At 38.8% G+C, this 19,450-nt stretch overlaps 1 protein-coding gene across 1 annotated transcript in view; it reads left to right on the plus strand.

Moving 5' to 3' along the window:
* Window positions 1-19,450, plus strand: part of LOC115853512 (guanine nucleotide-binding protein G(T) subunit gamma-T1) — a 64,644-nt gene that overhangs the window by 40,622 nt on the left and 4,572 nt on the right. The window contains exon 3 of the mRNA XM_060305002.1: window positions 13,149-13,251. Within this exon, the coding sequence (XP_060160985.1) occupies window positions 13,149-13,251 (103 nt within the window). The remainder of the gene's footprint in view (window positions 1-13,148; window positions 13,252-19,450) is intronic.

The following is a 19,450-nucleotide window of genomic DNA, read 5'->3' on the forward strand; positions in this document are numbered from 1 at the left end:
CCCAGACCTAAGCTCTTTCTACTGTATCAAGACCGTAGAGCAGAACACTAAACTCCAGAATTGAAACACACAAAGGCTCCCATGAGTTCAGGAGCAGCTTTGAGGTGTCAGATCCTTGCCTCTGTTCTTCTCCACACCCTCCCCTGCATTGGACCCATAACAAGTGGATGTGAAGGTGACTTGGAACACAGTAGCTCCTAGAATTCCCAAGCCTTGAGCATGATGTTCTACCCTCTGAGAGCTCCACAGTCTTGAAAGGTGACCGTGAATTTAAAGAAAAGATTGAGATAGATGGTCTTCCTCTCTGTCAGATACCTTAGGGAGAGGTGGCATGTCTAACTTACGAGTGAATGAGGAGAATTAATTTAGCCCAGTGATTTGGGGTTGTGTATAACATAACATAGTCACTTAAGGAGTTACACTGATAACTTTTTTTTTTTGCGGTATGCGGGCCTCTTACTGTTGTGGTCTCTCCCGTTGCGGAGCACAGGCTCCGGACGCGCAGGCTCAGCAGCCATGGCTCATGGGCCTAGCCGCTCCGCGGCATGTGGAATCTTCCCGGACCGGGGCACGAACCCGTGTCCCCTGCATCGGCAGGCGGACTCTCAACCACTGCACCACCAGGGAAGCCCACTGATAACTTCTGAATAAACAAAGTTCTTGCTGCCCGTTAGTTTAGCCCTGTCAAAATAAAATCTGAAATGAGTCCAGCTGGCACTAACAAGGAGTTTGCACATCTGCTAAGAAAGGCAGTTAATCTCTTCTGAGAGATTAGGGGTCATGAGAGTTCTGTTAAAGTTTAGACAGCTCCTTCACCAACTAGACATTTTTCCAGCGGGTTGGGCCTTGTAGGAAATGTTTGCTCTAATGCACCCTCTGTCGGACACAGAGTGCATTTGTCAGTGTTGTAATAAAGTGGAGTCACTTAGAAGATGAGACATTCCCCATGCCTAATTTTATTATTCTCCTTCTCCCTAGGCAGAACAAGATAATGGAGTGTATAATGTGTCTCTTACCATGGCCATTCTTTCATTCACCTATTTTAAAAATAAGCAGATTAAACATTTAAAATGTGCCCAACTTTGTGCCTTTGTGCACATTTGGGATACAAAGATGAATAAACACATTAGGGATCTCACGGCAAAATAGGGTAGACAGATGAACACTCTATGACCCAGTCACAATATAGTGTTCTTATTATAATATTAAAAATATGTACCAGGTTCTGTGGGACTATGGAGGATGAAATAAATAAAACTTAAGCAAGAGTTCAATTAGAAATAAAAACCAATCCACACAAACATATCTCACATTACATCTTCAGTGCCTGTGGGACACAGACACTTTTCTTCATCAGCTAGTTGCTTTGGTTGGTTCTTTTAGCAGCTGTGGTTATGACAAAGCATTGCCTTCTGCAGAAGGGCAGGATCTCAGAAACCCCCTTTCTCTTCTTCCTAGATGTATGTTCCCTCAAAGGTCGTGCCTACGTAGGACGCGGACCATCTTTTTTCTCACTCAGGTGCTGCACATTTAACTATGTAGGGCACACAGAAGGTTGGAACAGATTTTGGACTATTTTATCCAAGACTTTTCTGGCATAATGCAGCTTCACCACCTACCCAGAATTCTAGCTGGGGTTACCAGTCCACTAGAGAGTGACACATTAAGAATGGGGGAAGAAGGGGAAATTTTCCCCTAACTCTTGTATACCATGTGGAAACCTCAATAGCAATAACTACAATACTGGATAAAATGTTTATTATTGAGGGTTTGCATTGTACCTTGCATTCATTAGCTCATTAAACCCCCCACGATAACCACTTGAGACAGGTACTTTATTCTCCCCACTCTGCAAATGAAGGAGCTGAAGCTTTAGATAGATACATGACTTGGTCAAAACTATACAACTAGCAATCTGAATTCTGGTCCCCTGGTCTCTGTGCACACATCCTTTTCTTCCACATTAGTGGGGACCAAAAAGCCAGGCTCATTATATAGAGCATGTGCTCGTGACCCTCGTTCAGTACGTGGACAGCTCTATCTCAGATTTCCTTTTACTTCAAACATGAAGTTTATCATTGAGAACTAACAGATAGCTACAATTTAATACATTGCTCTAATGCTCTAAGAGAAACATCTGCCAAAGTTGGTAATCAGATTAGAGGATTGAGAGAGTTAATCCCTAAAGACCTTATTATCAGGGTTATATTTAGCAGTAAGTAATGGATCTTGACCTTTCAAGTATAAAGATACCCTTTCATGAAAATGCCTTTTATTTTTATACTCTAACCCAAATCTCATGTTGCTTATACTTTACTTACTAAAGTGTCATAAGCCCTCCAAATGTTCATTTGTTCTAGCTTTATGTAGAAAAATTTTGTATATTAAATCACACAGGAGGGACAACCTGCCATTTGGGGGCAGGAGAAAACATTAGTTGCAGTTTGAAATGGGCATACATCTCCTAGCACTACCACTATTTTTTTCCTCTTATTGACTATCTATTAGCTGAGGGAAAAACTGAATTGAACTGAAATGTCTGTATTAGAAGAGAATTGAGTACACTAGTCTGGACTAGATATACTGAACCAGCCAGAGAAGGGTCAGTTGTTCCTACTGGGCAACTGAATGTCCTGTATTCTCTGTCTTGCTTTTTCTTGCAGTGGAGGGCATGCGCTGGTCTGGTCAGAGACCAGCCCCTTGGCTACTGCTCTGGCTCCTTTCCTCTCTTGCCTTCTCAAGGACTTCACTCACTCCTCTGCGACATTCAGCACATACACCCAGGTTTTACGTTTCCATTTGGAGTGCTCTATCTCTGATTCTTTTTCATCCCAAACTTAAAATTCTTATTTGATTCTACATCCCTTTCCTGTAAGGACCCCACTTCACTGCTCCCTCTCCCAGCAAAACTTATCAAAAATGTTATCTTCGCTCTCTGCCTCCACTTCCTCTCCCTTTTTTCCCACATTCCACTCAGTAAACTTTCATACTGGGAAGAGGAAGAACAGGAAGTGCTCTTGTCAAGAGCAACTCATCATGTTGCCACATCTTACTGGACCTCTCAATACGTATGACAAAGCAGCTGGCCCTAAGGTCACCAAAGACCACATTTTTCCATCTGCATTGTGTTTAACCTCTCAGCAGTATTTAACAATTTCAAATCCTTCGTCATTCTTGAAATGCCTTTTTTTTAGTCTTTACCATACCACATTCTTTTGGCTTTTTCCTACGTAGTTGACTGCTTTTCAATCAATTTATCCTTCTCCTCTGCCTGCCAATTAAGGGTTGGGCTGACTCAAGGCTCTAACTCTACTCTCTCCTTATGTGATTTCAAGTACATATACACATAAACTTTACATACACGTACATATACATATATTTATGGATAGTCTCGATCTCACCGCTGGATTCCAAACACTTTTATCTACTTAACATATCCACTTGGATGTCTAACCGGCATCTCAAACGCTATATGTCCTAAACTGGAGTGTTGGTGATAACCCCCAATCTTCCTCATTTCTGTAAATGACACACTTGGATTCTCAAGCTAAAAACTCTGGAATCATTCTTAACACCTCCCATCCATTCATTGCCCAGTCTATCAATAGTCCTGTCAATTCTACCTCCAAATCACGTTTTTAATTTGCCCGTATCTCTTTATATCTACAGTCACCAGTTTAGTTCAAATCTGTCTGTTCTTATGGGACCATTATGTTAGGTTAGTGGAAACTCCCAGTTTCCACTTTTGTTCTCCATTAAACCCCACAGAGCAGAGTATTTTTAACACATTAGACTGTGCCACAACACCTGACGTCTTCAGAATAAAAATAAAGCCCCCCATTTACCTCCTCATTTATTTCTCACCGTGGAAGTCACTAACTGAGTGACTATGGGATCTGACCACTGTCTCCCTTTACTGACCTCATCCCATCACTCTTTCTTGACCTTACTAGACTCAGGTTACACTGTGTGTTTTATTCTCCTCATACAAGTTCGTTCCCACCTCGGGCCCTTTGCATGAGCTGTTCCCTCTGCTTAGCCCTTATCCCTGCATGAAATGCTCATCTCCTGATCTTTACTTCACTGACTCCTTCTTGGCATTTGGGTGTTGGTCCCACTGGCACTACCTCTAATCAGCCTATATGATGTTGCCCAATATCTCAGTCACTCCTTATGACTTCATGGTATCACAAACTATCCTTATAGCTTTATCATTTGAAATCACTATGTTTATTATTTTAATTTGACTTGTCTAATCCTCTCACTATTATACAAGTTCTATGAGAACAGGAAACTTACCTGTCATACTCACCATTGTATCCCGATGCTAAGAACAAGACCTGAAAAGTAGGATCTCATAAATGTCTGTGGAACAAACGAATTACTTATTATTGCCACAATCACACTTCTTTCCAAACGTCTTGAAAACCCATCTGGCTCAGTAGAAACAGAGAAATAGAGTTGCCCTGGGGAAGAAAGCGAGTTGTCATAGAATATATTTGAATGTCTGTGAGTCACATGTGTCTTAAGTATAGGCTATAGGTTGAGAGAGATTGGTATTCATGTAACAAAAATAGCAATATATACAAAAGCAACTGGCTTTTTTTTTTTATGTTGGAGTATAGCCGATTAACAATGTTGTGATAGTTTGAGATGTATAGCAAAGGGACTCAGCCATGCATATACATGTATCCATTCTCCCCGCAACTGGCTTTGAAAAATGAAATATGATAAAATGTGTGATCAACTTGATTAGATGGAAGAAAAAACCCCAAATACAAACTACCTTTTATGTGATAAGAAAAAAACCCTCAGCTGAAAAGAATGATTTATAGAGTGATGTAGTATAAACACAGTAAGAGATAAGAAAGTTGATTTTGTTTGCTGCTTCAACCCCTAGCAATCAAGAGTGCCTGGTCTGTGGTAGTTACTCAATAAATATTTGCTGAATAAACACATGCTTGTTAGCTGCTATCATTTTATTGGTCCACGTACAAAGACAGAAGGAAGAAGAGTAGCTACATACAGATATAAAGCGATAGAGGTATTGCATATGTGTGTTCAGCACAGTGTCTGGCACATGGTGAATGCTCAAAAGTTATTAACTAATCATCACAACAAACTCACTTTCCTTTATTAATTTTGTCTCAACTCCCTCCCTTTAGAGGGTTAGTGTTTAATCCTTTGTTCTCTTCTCTTTCCTATTCATCCTGGGTATTCCCATCCATTCTCATGGCTCTCTCCTAAGCTCTGGCCTTTCCCCTCAACTCCAGACTGCCCATTCAAATGAATGTGTAACAAGCATCTTAAACATGGGATTCCCCTTCTCAAGTCTTCCTCATCTCAGGAAACAGCATTCCTTCTTCATTTGTTCAGACCCAAATCATTGATGTTATCTTGACTTTTTCTTGACTTTTGATCTCTCAGCATATCCTATTATCTCTACTTTCAAAATATATTTAGAATCTCACCACCCGTCCCCACCTCCACTGCTATTACCCTGGTTTTAGCCACCATCATGTCTCACCTTAATTACCGAAATTGTCTCTTCTCTGCTTCTACCCTTGCCCTCTATGGTCTAGCCTCAAAATAGCTGCCAGAATAATGCTACTAAAATATATGACAGATAGTATCACTCTATTACTCAAAACCCTCCAGTGTTCCCTAAGTCACTGAGTGAATCCAGAGTCTTTACAATGGCCCGAAAGACCCACGTGATCACTGATACCATAAACTACTCTTCCCCATATTCACTTGGCTCCTCCCAGTCGTACTAGCTCACTGCTCCCTGGAATAATCTTCTCTTATAATCAATAATAATCAATAAGCAATAAGCATTCATGGCTCACTCCTTCAGGTCTTCATTCAAATAGCATTGTCTCAGAGAAGCCTGCCCTGGCCACTCTCTCAATAATTGAAATACTTCTCTTGACACTTCCTATTCCTTCTCTGTTTTATTTTTCTCCTTAGGACTTATCACACTATATTGCCTCATTTAATTTTTTTTTAACCTTATTCATTGCCTGTCTCCTTCATTAGACTGTAAGTTCCCTGTAGGCAAAGTTTTCTGATTTTTTTTTCTCTGCTCTACCCTCAAGCATCTAGAATAGTGTCTGGCACATAACAGCACTTGGTAAATATTTGTTGAATGAATGAATAAAATGTTAGCTGTTATTCTTTAATAGTCCCGAGTATAATGTCAGGATGAAAAAGAACAGTATGAGACAAAATTTATACCCATATGATTACAAGCTTATTGTACATAACAGAGTGAATTTGTTTCTGAAAAAAATGTGTCAAACTGAATGTTTATGAATCAACATATTTAAAGTGCTAACATTTCTATTTCAAAGAATCTGTGATTGACCCTCTGTATAAAACAAAGGACTTTTAAAAATTAATTTTAATAATTTCCCCTAATATAGCCCTTATAAGTTAAATATTTTATTAGTCAAGTTTTCTTTTTTTTTAAATAAATTTATTTATTTATTTATTTTTGGCTGCATTGGGTCTTCATTGCTGAGCGTGGACTTTCTTTAGCTACGTCGACCAGGGACTACTCTTCATTGTGGTGCGTGGGCTTCTCACTGCGGTGGCTTCTCTTGTTGTGGAGCACGGGCTCTAGGCATGTGGGCTTCAGTAGTTGTGGCACGCACGTTCAGTAGTTACGGCACGCGGGCTCTAGAGCACAGGCTTAGTAGTTGTGGCACACGGGCTTAGTTGCTCCATGGCATGTGGGATCTTCCTGGACCAGGGCTCGAACCCGTGTCCCCTGCATTGGCAGGTGAATTCTTAACCACTGCACCACCAGGGAAGCCCTAGTCAAGTTTTCTTACTTCAAAATACGTTAGTCTATAATTGGTAAAAGCAAACAGGAAACAAGTAGCCTTTTGACTTTACACTAGGCCGTTTTAGTTCTAAATAAATTATCAAGAAACCTATGGAAACTCTGAAAGACATTAGTGAGACACTGAGCTACTCTACGTAGTTCTATCCTCAACATCCCTAACCGGTACCTACAAAACCAGTGAAAACCATAAACAACATGACAGTTTCAAAAGGCCCCCTAGGGGGCACTATTGCTCCCATTGAGAACCAGTGCTCTGTGGATGGGGTACAGCTCTGAGATACTTTCTCCCCCTCCTCTTCTCTTCTTGGGTTTTTTGGGCCTTAGCTCCTCTGATAGTAGTAGTGCAGGATGGAGGAAGAAGTAAAAGGTGACATATATTCTACCTAATGAGGGTGTGTTTCTCCCCTGAATTAGCTGTAACTGCTACCTTAGCTTGTTGGTCTGTGAGTCTCCAGTCCTCCCGTTATGTTCTGGTGAAAGTGGGAATGGGGATACTTGGTAACAGTTCCAGCAATCTGATCTAGCCCCTCTTAGGTCTTCCCATGGAGGGTGGCCCAACCTGGAAGTTTAGAATATAAGTGGCCTAGTTAGTGGAGGCACTGGGGGGATGGAGGTGGTTAGTGCCCTTGGTTGTCAACTCTGTGCTTTCTTTCTCTATGTAATTCTGGAGTGATGGAGTATATATATATTAAAAAAAAAAAAAAAAAGCAAACCTACTCTTTTAAACTAGTTTGAAGAGGGTAACTGAGAGAAGTGTGCTAGAGTGGAAAACATCCTAGACCAGAAAACAAACACTTGTGTTATAGCCCCAGCTCTGTTGTCACCAACTGTGTGATTTGGGGCATTTCAATTCTCTGGATCACCTTTGCCTCATCTGCAAAATGGGACAAAGAGAAATTAAATGATAAAACGGCCAAAAAAACACATGAAAAGATGCTCAACATCACTAATTATTAGGGAAATGCAAATCAAAACTACAATGAGGTATCACCTCACACTGGTCAGAATAGCCATCATCAAAAAAATCTACAAACAATAAATGCTGGAGAGGGTGTGGAGAAAAGGGAACCCTCCTACACTGATGGTGGGAATGTAAATTGGTACAGCCACTATGCAGAACAGTATGGAGGTTCCTTAAAATACTAAACATAAAACTACCATATGACCCAGCAATCCCACTCCTGGGCATATACCTGGAGAAAACCATAATTTGAAAAGATACATGCACCCCAGTGTTCATTGCAGCACTATTTACAATAGCCAGGACATGGAAGCAACCTAAATGTCCATCAACAGAGGAATGGATAAGGAAGATGTGGTACATATATACAATGGAATATTACTCAGCCATTAAGAAATAACAAAATAATGCCATTTGCAGCAACATGGATGGACCTAGAGATTGTTACACTGAGTGAAATAAGTTAGACACAGAAAGACAAATATCATATGATATCACTTATTTGTGGAATCTAAAAACGGGTACAAATTAACTTATTTACAAAACAGAAGTAGAGTCGTGGATACAGAAAACAAACTTATGGTTACCAGGGGATAAGGTGGAGGAGGGATGAGATTGGGATTGACATATATACACTATAATATATAAAATAGGTAACTAGTAAGAACCTGCTGTATAGCACAAGGAACTCTACTCAATACTCTGTAATGGCGTATATGGGAAAAGAATCTAAAAAAGAGTGGATATATGTATATGTATAAATGATTCACTTTGCTGTACACCTGAAACTAACATAACATTGTAAATCAACTATACCCCAATAAAAATATTTTTTTAAAAGAGTAATTAAATGATATTATATCTGAATCTTTTATTTTTTTAGTTTGTAATTTTATATTTTCACTATAATTAAAATGAATATATGTATATAACTATATACTCAATATAATAAATTTACATATAATTTTTAAAGATTCCACTTTTATAATTTTTGAAGGTTCTATATTATTATTTTATTTAGTTTTTTAATACATCTGTATTGGAGTATAATTGCTTTAAAATGTTGTGTTATTTTCTGCTGTACAACAGAGTGAAACAGCTATATGCATACATATATCCCCATATCCCTTCCCTCTTGAGCCTCCCTCCCACCCTCCCTATCCCACCCTGCTAGGTCATCACAGAGCATGGAGCTGATCTCCCTGTGCTATGCAGCTGCTTCCCACTAGCTATCTATTTTACATTTGATAGTGTATATATGTCAGTGCTACTCTTTCACTTCGTCCCAGCCTGCGCTTCCCCCTCTGTGTCCTCAAGTCCATTCTCAAAGTCTGCATTTTTATTTCTGCCCTACCACTAGGTTCCTCAGTACCATTTTTCTAGATTCCATATATATGCATTAGCATACGGTATTTGTTTTTCTCTTTCTGACTTACTTCACTCTGTATGACAGACTCTAGGTCCATCCATCTCACTACAAATAACTCAATTTCGTTTCTTTTTATGGCTGAGTAATATTCCGTTGTATATATGTGCCACATCTTCTTTATCCATTCCTCTGTCGATGGACACTTAGGTTGCTTCCATGTCCTGGCTATTGTAAATAGAGCTGCAATGAACATTTTGGTACATGACTCTTTTTGAATTATGGTTTTCTCAGGGTATATGCCCAGTAGTGGGATTGCTGGGCCGTATGGTAGTTCTATTTTTAGTTTTTTAAGGAATCTCCATACTGTTCTCCTTAGTGGCTGTATCTATTTACATTCCCACCATCAGTGTAGGAAGGTTGCCTTTTCTCCACACCCTCTCCAGAATTTGTTTCTAGGTTTTTTGATGTTGGCCATTCTGACTGGTGTGAGGTGATACCTCATTGTGGTTTTGATTTGCATTTCTCTAATGATTAGTGATGTTGAGCACCTTTTCATATGCTTGTTGGCCATCTGTATGTTTTCTTTGAATCCTTTTAAATCCTTGACTTCAATACAACTCTGAGCATTTGAACTCTCCATGCAGACAATATATGCTGTGCTTCTCTGTGTATCTAGGTGTCCCTGAGGGTGGTGAGAGTTTTGATCCTCACTCTTTGAAATTTTTCATACAAGACCCATGGTATCAAATTTGGCAAGCGTTCTCAAATCTTCTAAGATTCACCTCCACCAAATGAAGTGTGTTTTGCTTAAATTATTATTAAATATGGTGAATCACAGCATTTTAGAGTTAAGAAATCATTTGTTATTAATATGAAGTTATATACTGGAGGGGAGCAGAATATGCCACCCCAAAGTATTCCTCTCTGGCATAAAGAGTATTTTGAGCTAATTATTTTTAAGAAACAGCAGACACAGGGGAAGCCATGAAAACCAAGTAGAAGTTATCCTCTTATAAGAGACATTTACATTTATAAGGGAAATCTCCATTTGTAATTGTGTCTCCCTCTCTGTACCAGAAAGAGGAGGATGAATCTAAATCTCTAAAAGCTCTTATCAGTGGAGAAGGCAGCAACTCAACTCTCATAACCCTTGTTTACTGTGCTTTGCCTGCTAACCTCCCATGTCTGACTCCCCCTTCCCCTCCCCAGCATCTTCTTTTGTCTTTAGCTGGAAGCAGCGTTTAAGGTGGTGGCTTGGGCCATTTGTGGGAGTTACTCAGTTTTCCTGGGTCTCTCCCACGTATACAGGTGGTATATACGTTACTAAACTTTTGTTTGTTTTTCTTCTATTAATCCTTTATTACAGGATGGTCTCAGCCAAGAATCTAGAAGTATAGAGGGAACATTATTTTTCCTCCCCTGCAACATCATGCACTTTTCTCTATGTCTAGGTGAATATTTCTGATGTAAGTTGCAAGTGACTTTATCAATACTTCATCATTCTCTTCTGTATACCAAACAATATACAAAACAGTACACAGTGATAAGGACATAAGCTATGAAAGATATGGATGCTCTTGTAAAGGTCTTTACAGTCCTTCGTGTCTTAGAGTTCTTAGAAGCAGAGCCTAAGACAGGGACACTTGTCCAAGTGATTTATTGATGGTGAGCTCTCAGGAGAAATCTCTGAAGGAAGGAGGAAAGCAGGATGAAGGAGGAGAAGACAGGCAAAGATGCGGTTTCAGAAGTCTAGCTTCATCCTGAACCCATGGGGTGCTCAGGAAGTTTCTCAATTACACCAAGGCTTTTCAGCCCAGAGGCAAGTTGTCTGGGCTATTAGAACCCCACTTCAGCCAGCCATTTGCTACAGGACACCCACAGGGGCCAGTTGTCATAATCTTCCAGACATCACCAGCTGAAGTGGCTTCCATCAGCTAAGGATAAACGTATGTAAAGGTTTGGTGGTCAACAACTGCAGCTTCTGGAGGTATAAATACCCCAACCTGGAAAGGGAAAGGGGAGTCTGGGAAGGGCACCAACGGCATCTACTACACATGGTATTAAAGGAGCTAAATCATGTCCACATGATATCCTTTAAGAGCATTTATAAAGCCACCTATCAGCAAGTGACATGTAAGACAACACAATCTGAAACTCTAGACGTACAGAGTAAGTGAGTAACATCAGCTAACGTGTACTGAGGGCTTGCTCCATGCTATGCAGTGTTATGTGATCTTTATTCTTCTCAGAAAACATCTACAATGTAGGTACTGTCATTGCTCCTATTTCCTAGTAAACTGAGGCACAGAGAGGTTACATAACTTGATCAGGACCACACAGCCAGCAAGTGCCAGTGAGTGATCATTTCATTGGCAATATATGGTAAAGCTTTACTGGAATAGAGAAAATGAAATTCTAACCCCTTCCCCAAATCAAAATCCCTTAAGTTGGGCCTCTATTTTAACAAATTCCTAAAGTGATTCTTCAAAGTCACTGCCAAGTGGAAAACATTTTCCAAGATGGAGAAAAGTTGTGCAAAAGACAATGTCAACAGATAAAAATGATCAGCAGAAACAGAGGTGCTTGTGAATTTTTGCAGGTAGTCTGAAGGGAGTAAGAAGGAAGGTAAGAATAACACTGAGAATGGGCTCTTGAATACCAAGCAATAATTACACAGGAAGAAATAACTTTTTTGTTGTCATATTGATTCTTAAAATAAGAACAGAATAAAATAAAAATTAAAAGGATAGGAAACATTGGCTTTGGGTACCCATCGGGTACCTCTGTGCTGGCCTATGTAGGTATTTATCCCTAAAAAATAGGTTAAACTACCTCTTTTCCAGAGAAGAACAGGATATTATAAAACAAAGAAGGAAAATAATATTTCCTCAAATGTTTTGGAAATGAAAATACTATATAAATGCAAGGAAGTAAGTTAATTGCTGAAATGTGATTAGCAGCGTATTTTTATGTAGATGTATGATGTTGTTTTCTGAAATAACATGTGACCTGAATGTGTCTACTTTAATAAAAATACGTCGTCATAGAAGTTGGACCAGAGAAACAAAAGAGAAGAGAGGACCTAAAGAGGACAGACTATAAAGCGTGATGCCACTTGGCTACAATGAAATATTTTCCAGGCAATTTCATACAGGAATCACTAGCTACTGTGCCATCTTTCCCATTGCCCATTGATCTAATTAAGAAGAAGAAGACATTGCTAAAAGGGCAGAAGAGTCTGTTTTTTTATGATATACATCAGGAGATCAGACTCCCCGCATCCCCTTTATCCTGCTGCATTTGCTCATCATTGCTGTCCAATTCGTTGTGACAATTACATACAAAAAAATTCCAGGAGAAACACATCTAAGTAGTATGCTAGTTTGTTTCTAACTAACAAGGTTATTTGTTTGCTATAGTTTCATTCCATTGGTTTATATTTCAATCCGTTATTTACAAGGAACTTATAATGACACTTTTTGTATGTTTCTCTGTTAATACCAGATCAAATACTCCAGCGATTTAGGGGATTAATGGGTAGTCCTCAGAATGACCTCAAACTAACTTAAATGGCATAAATCGTATGGGGGAGGGCTTTGGAGTTGGAGATAAGGGTTGGAACCTCAAGTTTTTACACTGTGTCAAATAAACAGGGAAAAGGAGGAGCATTGGATATTTAAGATTATTTACTGACTGAACTGACCTCTCCCCACAAACCTACTAGCAGGTATTTAGAGTCAAATACTTAGTTTAATCATATTAATGAAGATTATAAGGAAGCTTTAAAACCTCAAGGCTAGTGTGCAGTGCTAGAATTGTTCAGAGAGCATTCAAGAGAAATTGACTATCACAGGAAGTTAAAACAAACAGTTCACTTAGTAGGTTAAGAGCTGAAGGAAGGGTTGGCTAACATTAACTTGACGTGAGTCTAGCAATTCAGGTGTATAAACTTTCTACCTTTTCAGCAGGCAAAAGATGCCAGTGATCAATATTGAGGACCTGACAGAAAAGGACAAATTGAAGATGGAAGTTGACCAGCTCAAGAAAGAAGTGACACTGGAAAGAATGCTGGTAAACTGCTGCTCTGTTTTGAATTTTATTTTTAAACTAGAGATAACTGTAGCACTACCAGGTTAAAAACCATTGAGGGGGAGCAGAATTTGCCACCCCAAAATATGCCTTTTTGGCATATGGATTCTTTTAGGCTGATTATTTTTGAAAAATAGCAGACGCAGGGGAAGCTCTGAAAACCAACTAGAAGTTACCCTTTCCTAAGAGACAGTTACATTTATAAGGGAAATCTCCATTAGTAAGGGTGTCTCCTTCTCTGTGTCAGGAGGAGAAGCATGACTCTAAATCTCTAGAAACTCTTATCATGGAGAACACAAAGATTAGATCTGCTTAACAGCCTTACCCTTGTTTGCTGTTGTTACAAAACAAAATTCAACTGAGTAAATTTGAAGATATAATTGGCTTTATTAAATAATTCATGAATTGGGCAGCATCCCATCTAGCAAATAGAAAGGCTCACCAAGGAACTGTACAAAATGGAAGGTTTTTATAGGCACAAAGGGGTGGGACAAGGAAGTCATAAACAAAAGAAAGAATTATTTCAGGCAGGAGCAACTTCCTTTGTGGGAAGAGCAGGGGTCTATCATGCAGATTACCTCACTAGTGCTGATCAGGAAGTTACAGATTGATAGGTTGAAATTCCACTCCTGGGAAAGGCTGAAACTGCAGTTAAGTTAGGTATTAAGTTTTGGTTTGTTGATGTGGAGCTTTGTCCATTTAGGGACTGTTCTTTGTTTTTGCTTTGTTTTGTTTTTTTAATACTGTGCTTTTCCTTTTTTTTTTTTTTTTTTTTTTTCCCCGAATAAAAAACGTGTATTTGGGGTGTTAAGAATTACAGTTCAGGAGACAGATTTGGGTAAAACAGAAAGAGTGTTCCAGGGAAGAGAAGGAGTCAGGGGCTTACAAAGGCAAAGCCAAGAGGTTGTACTCTGACATAAGGGAGGAAGTATTTGTCCTTAAGGGATAGGCTGTCATGAATTATTTTAGGGTAAGGTTCTGGTAATTATCTTAAGCCCATAACTGGCTCCCCACACCCCTGTCATCTACACCTACCATCTTCTTTGGTCTTTCACTGCAGTGGGATTTAAGATGGTGGCTTGGACTATTTCAGGGAGCTTCTCAGTTTTCCTGAGTCTCTCCCTTGTATACAGGAGGTATACGTGTTATTAAACTTCTGTTTGTTTTTCTCCTGTTAATCTGTCTTTCTTATTACAGGGTTATCTCAGTCAAGAACCTAGAAGTGTAGAGGGAAAATTATTTTTCCTCTCCCACATCATTCACTGGAGAAACTCAATATAGTTGAAAACAAGTTGTTCAGATAAAATTCATCAGAAATTAAGAAAATTAATAATCATAATTATCTTTTGATTTAGAGTTAAAATCAACACTTTGACAAACTATTTTCCATAAGCCAAATCCAGCACTTAGCCTGTTTTTCTATGGCCACTAAGCTAAAAATGTTTTAAAATTTATATAGAGTTGCTTTATTTCTATTTATTTTTTAATTTTTATTTTTACATCTTTATTGGAGTATAATTGCTTTACAATGGTGTGTAAGTCTCTGCTTTATAACGAAGTGAATCAGTTATACATATACATATGTTCCCATATCTCTTCCCTTTTGCATCTCCCTCCCTCCCACCCTCCCTATCCCACCCCTCCAGGCGGTCACAAAGCACCGAGCTGATCTCCCTGTGCTATGTGGCTGCTTCCCACTAGCTATCTACCTTACCTTTGGTAGTGTATATATGTCCATGCCTCTCTCTCGCTTTGTCACAGCTTACCCTTCCCCCTCCCCATATCCTCAAGTCTATTCTCTAGTAGGTCTGTGTCTTTATTCCTGTCTTACTTCTAGGTTCTTCATGACATTTTTTTTCTTAAATTCCATATATATGTGTTAGCATACGGTATTTGTTTTTCTCTTTCTGACCTACTTCACTCTGTATGACAGACTCTAGGTCTATCCACCTCATTACAAATAGCTCAATTTCGTTTCTTTTTATGGCTGAGTAATATTCCATTGTATATATGTGCCACATCTTCTTTATCCATTCATCCAATGATGGACACTGTCTTGATTACTGTAGCTTTGTAGTATAGTCTGAAGTCAAGGAGCCTGATTCCTCCAGCTCCATTTTTCTTTCTCAAGATTGCTTTGGCTATTCAGGGTCTTTTGTGATTCCATACAAATTGTAAAATTTTTGTCCTAATTCTGTGAAAAATGCCATTGGTAGTTTAATAGGGATTGCACTGAATCTGTAGAATGCTTTGGGTAGTGTAGTCATTTTCACAGTGTTGATTCTTCCAATCCAAGAACATGGTGTATCTCTTCATCTGTCTGTATTATCTCTAATTTCTTTCATCAGTGTCTTATAATTTTCTGCATACAGGTCTTTTGTTTCCTTAGGTAGGTTTGTTCCTAGGTATTTTATTCTTTTGGTTGCAGTGGTAAATGGGAGTGTTTCCTTAATTTCCCTTTCAGATTTTTCATCATTAGTGTATAGGAATGCAAGAGATTTCTGTGCATTAATTTTGTATCCTGCTACTTTACCAAATTCATTGATTAGCTCTAGTAGTTTTCTGGTAGTGTCTTTAGGATTCTCTATGTATAGTATCATGTCATCTGCAAACAGTGACAGCTTTACTTCTTTTCCAATTTGGATTCCTTTTATTTTTTTTTCCTCTCTGATCGCTGTGGCTAAAACTTCCAAAACTATGTTGAATAATAGTGGTGAGAGTGGGCAACCTTGTCTTGTTCCTTATCTTAGTGGAAATGATTTCAGTTTTTCACCATTGAGAACAATGTTGGCTGTGGATTTGTGATATATGGCCTTTATGATGTTGAGGTAAGTTCCCTGTATGCCTACATTCTGGAGGGTTTTTATCATAAATGGGTGTGTAATTTTGTCGAAAGCTTTTTCAGCATCTGTTGAGATGATCATATGGTTTTTCTCCTTCAATTTGTTAATATGGTGTATCACACTGATTGATTGGCGTATATTGAAGAATCCTTGCATTCCTGGGATAAACCCCACTTGATCATGGTGTATGATCCTTTTAATATGCTGTTAGATTCTGTTTACTAGTATTTTATTGAGGATTTTTGCATCTATGTTTTATGCATCTATGTTCATCAGTGATATTGGCCTGTAGTTTTCTTTTCTTGTGACATATTTGTTTGGTTTTGGTATCAGGTTGATGGTGGCCTCATAGAATGAGTTTGGGAGTGTTCCTCCCTCTGCTATATTTTGGAAGAGTTTGAGAAGGATAGGTGTTAGCTCTTCTCTAAATGTTTGATAGAATTTGCCTGTGAAGCCATCTGGTCCTGGGCTTTTGTTTGTTAGAAGATTTTTAGCCACAGTTTCAATTTCAGTGCTTGTGATTCGTCTGGTTATATTTTCTGTTGCTTCCTGGTTCAGTCCCGGAAGGTTGTGCTTTTCTAAGAATTTGTCCATTTCTTCCAGGTTGTCCATTTTATTGGCATAGAGTTGCTTGCAGTAATCTCTCATGATCTTTTGTATTTCTGCAGTGTCAGTTGCTACTTCTCCTTTTTCATTTCTAATTCTATTGATTTGAGTCTTCTCCCTTTTTTTTTTGATGAGTCTGGCTAATGGTTTATCAATTTTGTTTATCTTCTCAAAGAACCACCTTTTAGTTTTATTGATCTTTACTATCATTCCTTCATTTCTTTTTCATTTATTTGTGATCTGATCTTTATGATTTCTTTCCTTCTGCTAACTTTGAGGTTTTTTTGTTCTTCTTTCTCTAATTGCTTTAGGTATAAGCTTAGATTGTTTATTTGAGATGTTTCTTGAGGTAGGCTTGTATTGCTATAACTTCCCTCTTAGAACTGCCTTTGCTGCATCCCATAGGTTTTGGGTCGTGTTTTCATTGTCATTTGTTTCTAGGTATTTTTTGATTTCCTCTTTGATTTCTTCAATGATCCCTTGGTTATTAAGTAGTGTATTGTTTAGCCTCCATGTGTTTGTATTTTTTACAGATTTTTTCCTGTAATTGATATCTAGTCTCATAGCGTTGTGGTCAGAAAAGATACTTGATACAATTTCAATTTTCTTAAATTTACCAAGGCTTGATTTGTGACCCAAGACATGATCTATCCTGGAGAATGTTCCATGAGCACTTGAGATGAAAGTGTATTCTGTTGGTCTTGGATGGAATGTCCTATAAATATCAATTAAGTCCATCTTGTTTAATGTATCACTTAAAGCTTGTTTTTCCTTATTTATTTTCATTTTGGATGATCTGTCCATTGGTGAAAGTGGAGTGTTAAAGTCCCCTCCTATGCTTATGTTACTGTCGATTTCCCCTTTTATGGCTGTTAGCATTTGCCTTATGTATTCAGGTGCTCCTATGTTGTGTGCATAAATATTTACAATTGTTATATCTTCTTCTTGGATTGATCTCTTGATCATTATGTAATGTCCTTCTTTGTCTCTTGTAATGGTCTTTATTTTAAAGTCTATTTTGTCTGATATGAGAATTGCTACTTCAGCTTTCTTGTGATTTACATTTGCATGGAATATCTTTTTCCACCCCCTCACTTTCAGTCTGTATGTGTCCCTAGGTCTGAAGTGGGTCTCTTGTAGACAGCATATATACGGGTCTTGTTTTTGTATCCATTCAGCCAGTCTGTGTCTTTTGGTTGGAGCATTTAATCCATTTACATTTGTGGTAATATTGATATGTATCTTCCTATTACCATTTTCTTAATTTTGGGGTTTTGTTTTTGTAAGTCTTTTCCTTCTCTTGTGTGTCTTGCCTAGAGAAGTTCCTTTAGCATTTGTTGTAAAGCTGGTTGGGTGGTGCTGAATTCCTTTAGCTTTTGCTTGTCTGTAGAGATTTTAATTTCTCTGTTGAATCTGAATGAGATCTTTCCTGGGTAGAATAATCTGGTTTGTAGGTTTTTCCCTTTCATCACTTTAAATATGTCCTGCCACTCCCTTCTGGCTTGCAGAGTTTCTGCTGAAAGATCAGCTGTTAACCTTATGGGGATTCTCTTGTATGTTATTTGTTGCTTTTCCCTTGCTGCTTTTAATATTTTTTATTTGTGTTTAATTTTTGATAGTTTGATTAATACGTGTCTTGGAGTGTTTCTCCTTGGATTTATCCTGTATGGGACTCTCTGTGCTTCCTGGACATGATTGACTATTTCCTTTCCCATGTTAGAGAAGTTTTCAACTATAATCTCTTCAAATATTTTCTCAGTCCCTTTCTTTTTCTCTTCTTCTTCTGAGAGCCCTATTATTCGATTGTTGGTGCATTTAATGTTGTCCAAAATGTCTCTGAGACTGTCCTCAATTCTTTTCATCCTTTTTTCTTTATTCTGCTGTGTGTTAGTTATTTCCACTATTTTATCTTGCAGGTCAGTTATTCGTTCTTCTGCTTCAGTTATTCTGCTATTGATTCCTTTTAGAGAATTTTTAATCTCATTTATTGTGTTGTTCATCGTTTGTTTTCTCTTTAGTTCTTCTAGGTCCTTGTTAAATGTTTCTTGTATTTTCTGCATACTATTTCCAAGATTTTGGATCATCTTTACTATCATTACTCTGAATTCTTTTTCAGGTAGACTGCCTGTTTCCTCTTCATTTGTTTGGTCTGCTAGGTTTTTACATTGCTCCTTTATCTGCTGCGTATTTCTCTGTGTTCTCATTTTGCTTAACTTACTGTGTTTGGGATCTCCTTTTCACAGGCTGCAAGTTCATAGTTCCCATTGTTTTGGTGTCTGCCCCCAGTGGGTAAGGTTGGTTCAGTGGGTTGTGTAGGTTTCCTGGTGAAAGGGACTGGTGCCTGTGTTCTGGTGAATGAGGCTGGATTTTGTCTTTCTGGTGGGCAGGACCGTGTCCAGTGCTGAGTTTGGGGGTGTCTGTGAACTTATTATGATTTTAGGCAGCCTCTCTGCTAATGCGTGGGGATGTGTTCCTGTCTTGCTAGTTGCTTGTCATGGGGTGTCCAGCAGTGGAGCTTTTGGTCGTTGAGTGGAGCTGAGTCTTAGCGTTGAGACAGAGATCTCTGGGAGAGCTCTCACGATTGATACTACGTGGGGCCAGGAGGTCTCTGGTTTTCCACTGTCCTGAACTCGGCTCTCCCACCTCAGAGCCTCAGGCCTGACACTCCGCCGGAGCACCAACACCCTGTCAGCCACACGGCTCAGGGTGAAAAGGGAAAAAAACAAAAGCAA

The sequence above is a fragment of the Globicephala melas genome, chromosome 9 (assembly GCF_963455315.2).
Source record: "Globicephala melas chromosome 9, mGloMel1.2, whole genome shotgun sequence".
Taxonomy (NCBI): Eukaryota; Metazoa; Chordata; class Mammalia; order Artiodactyla; family Delphinidae; genus Globicephala; species Globicephala melas.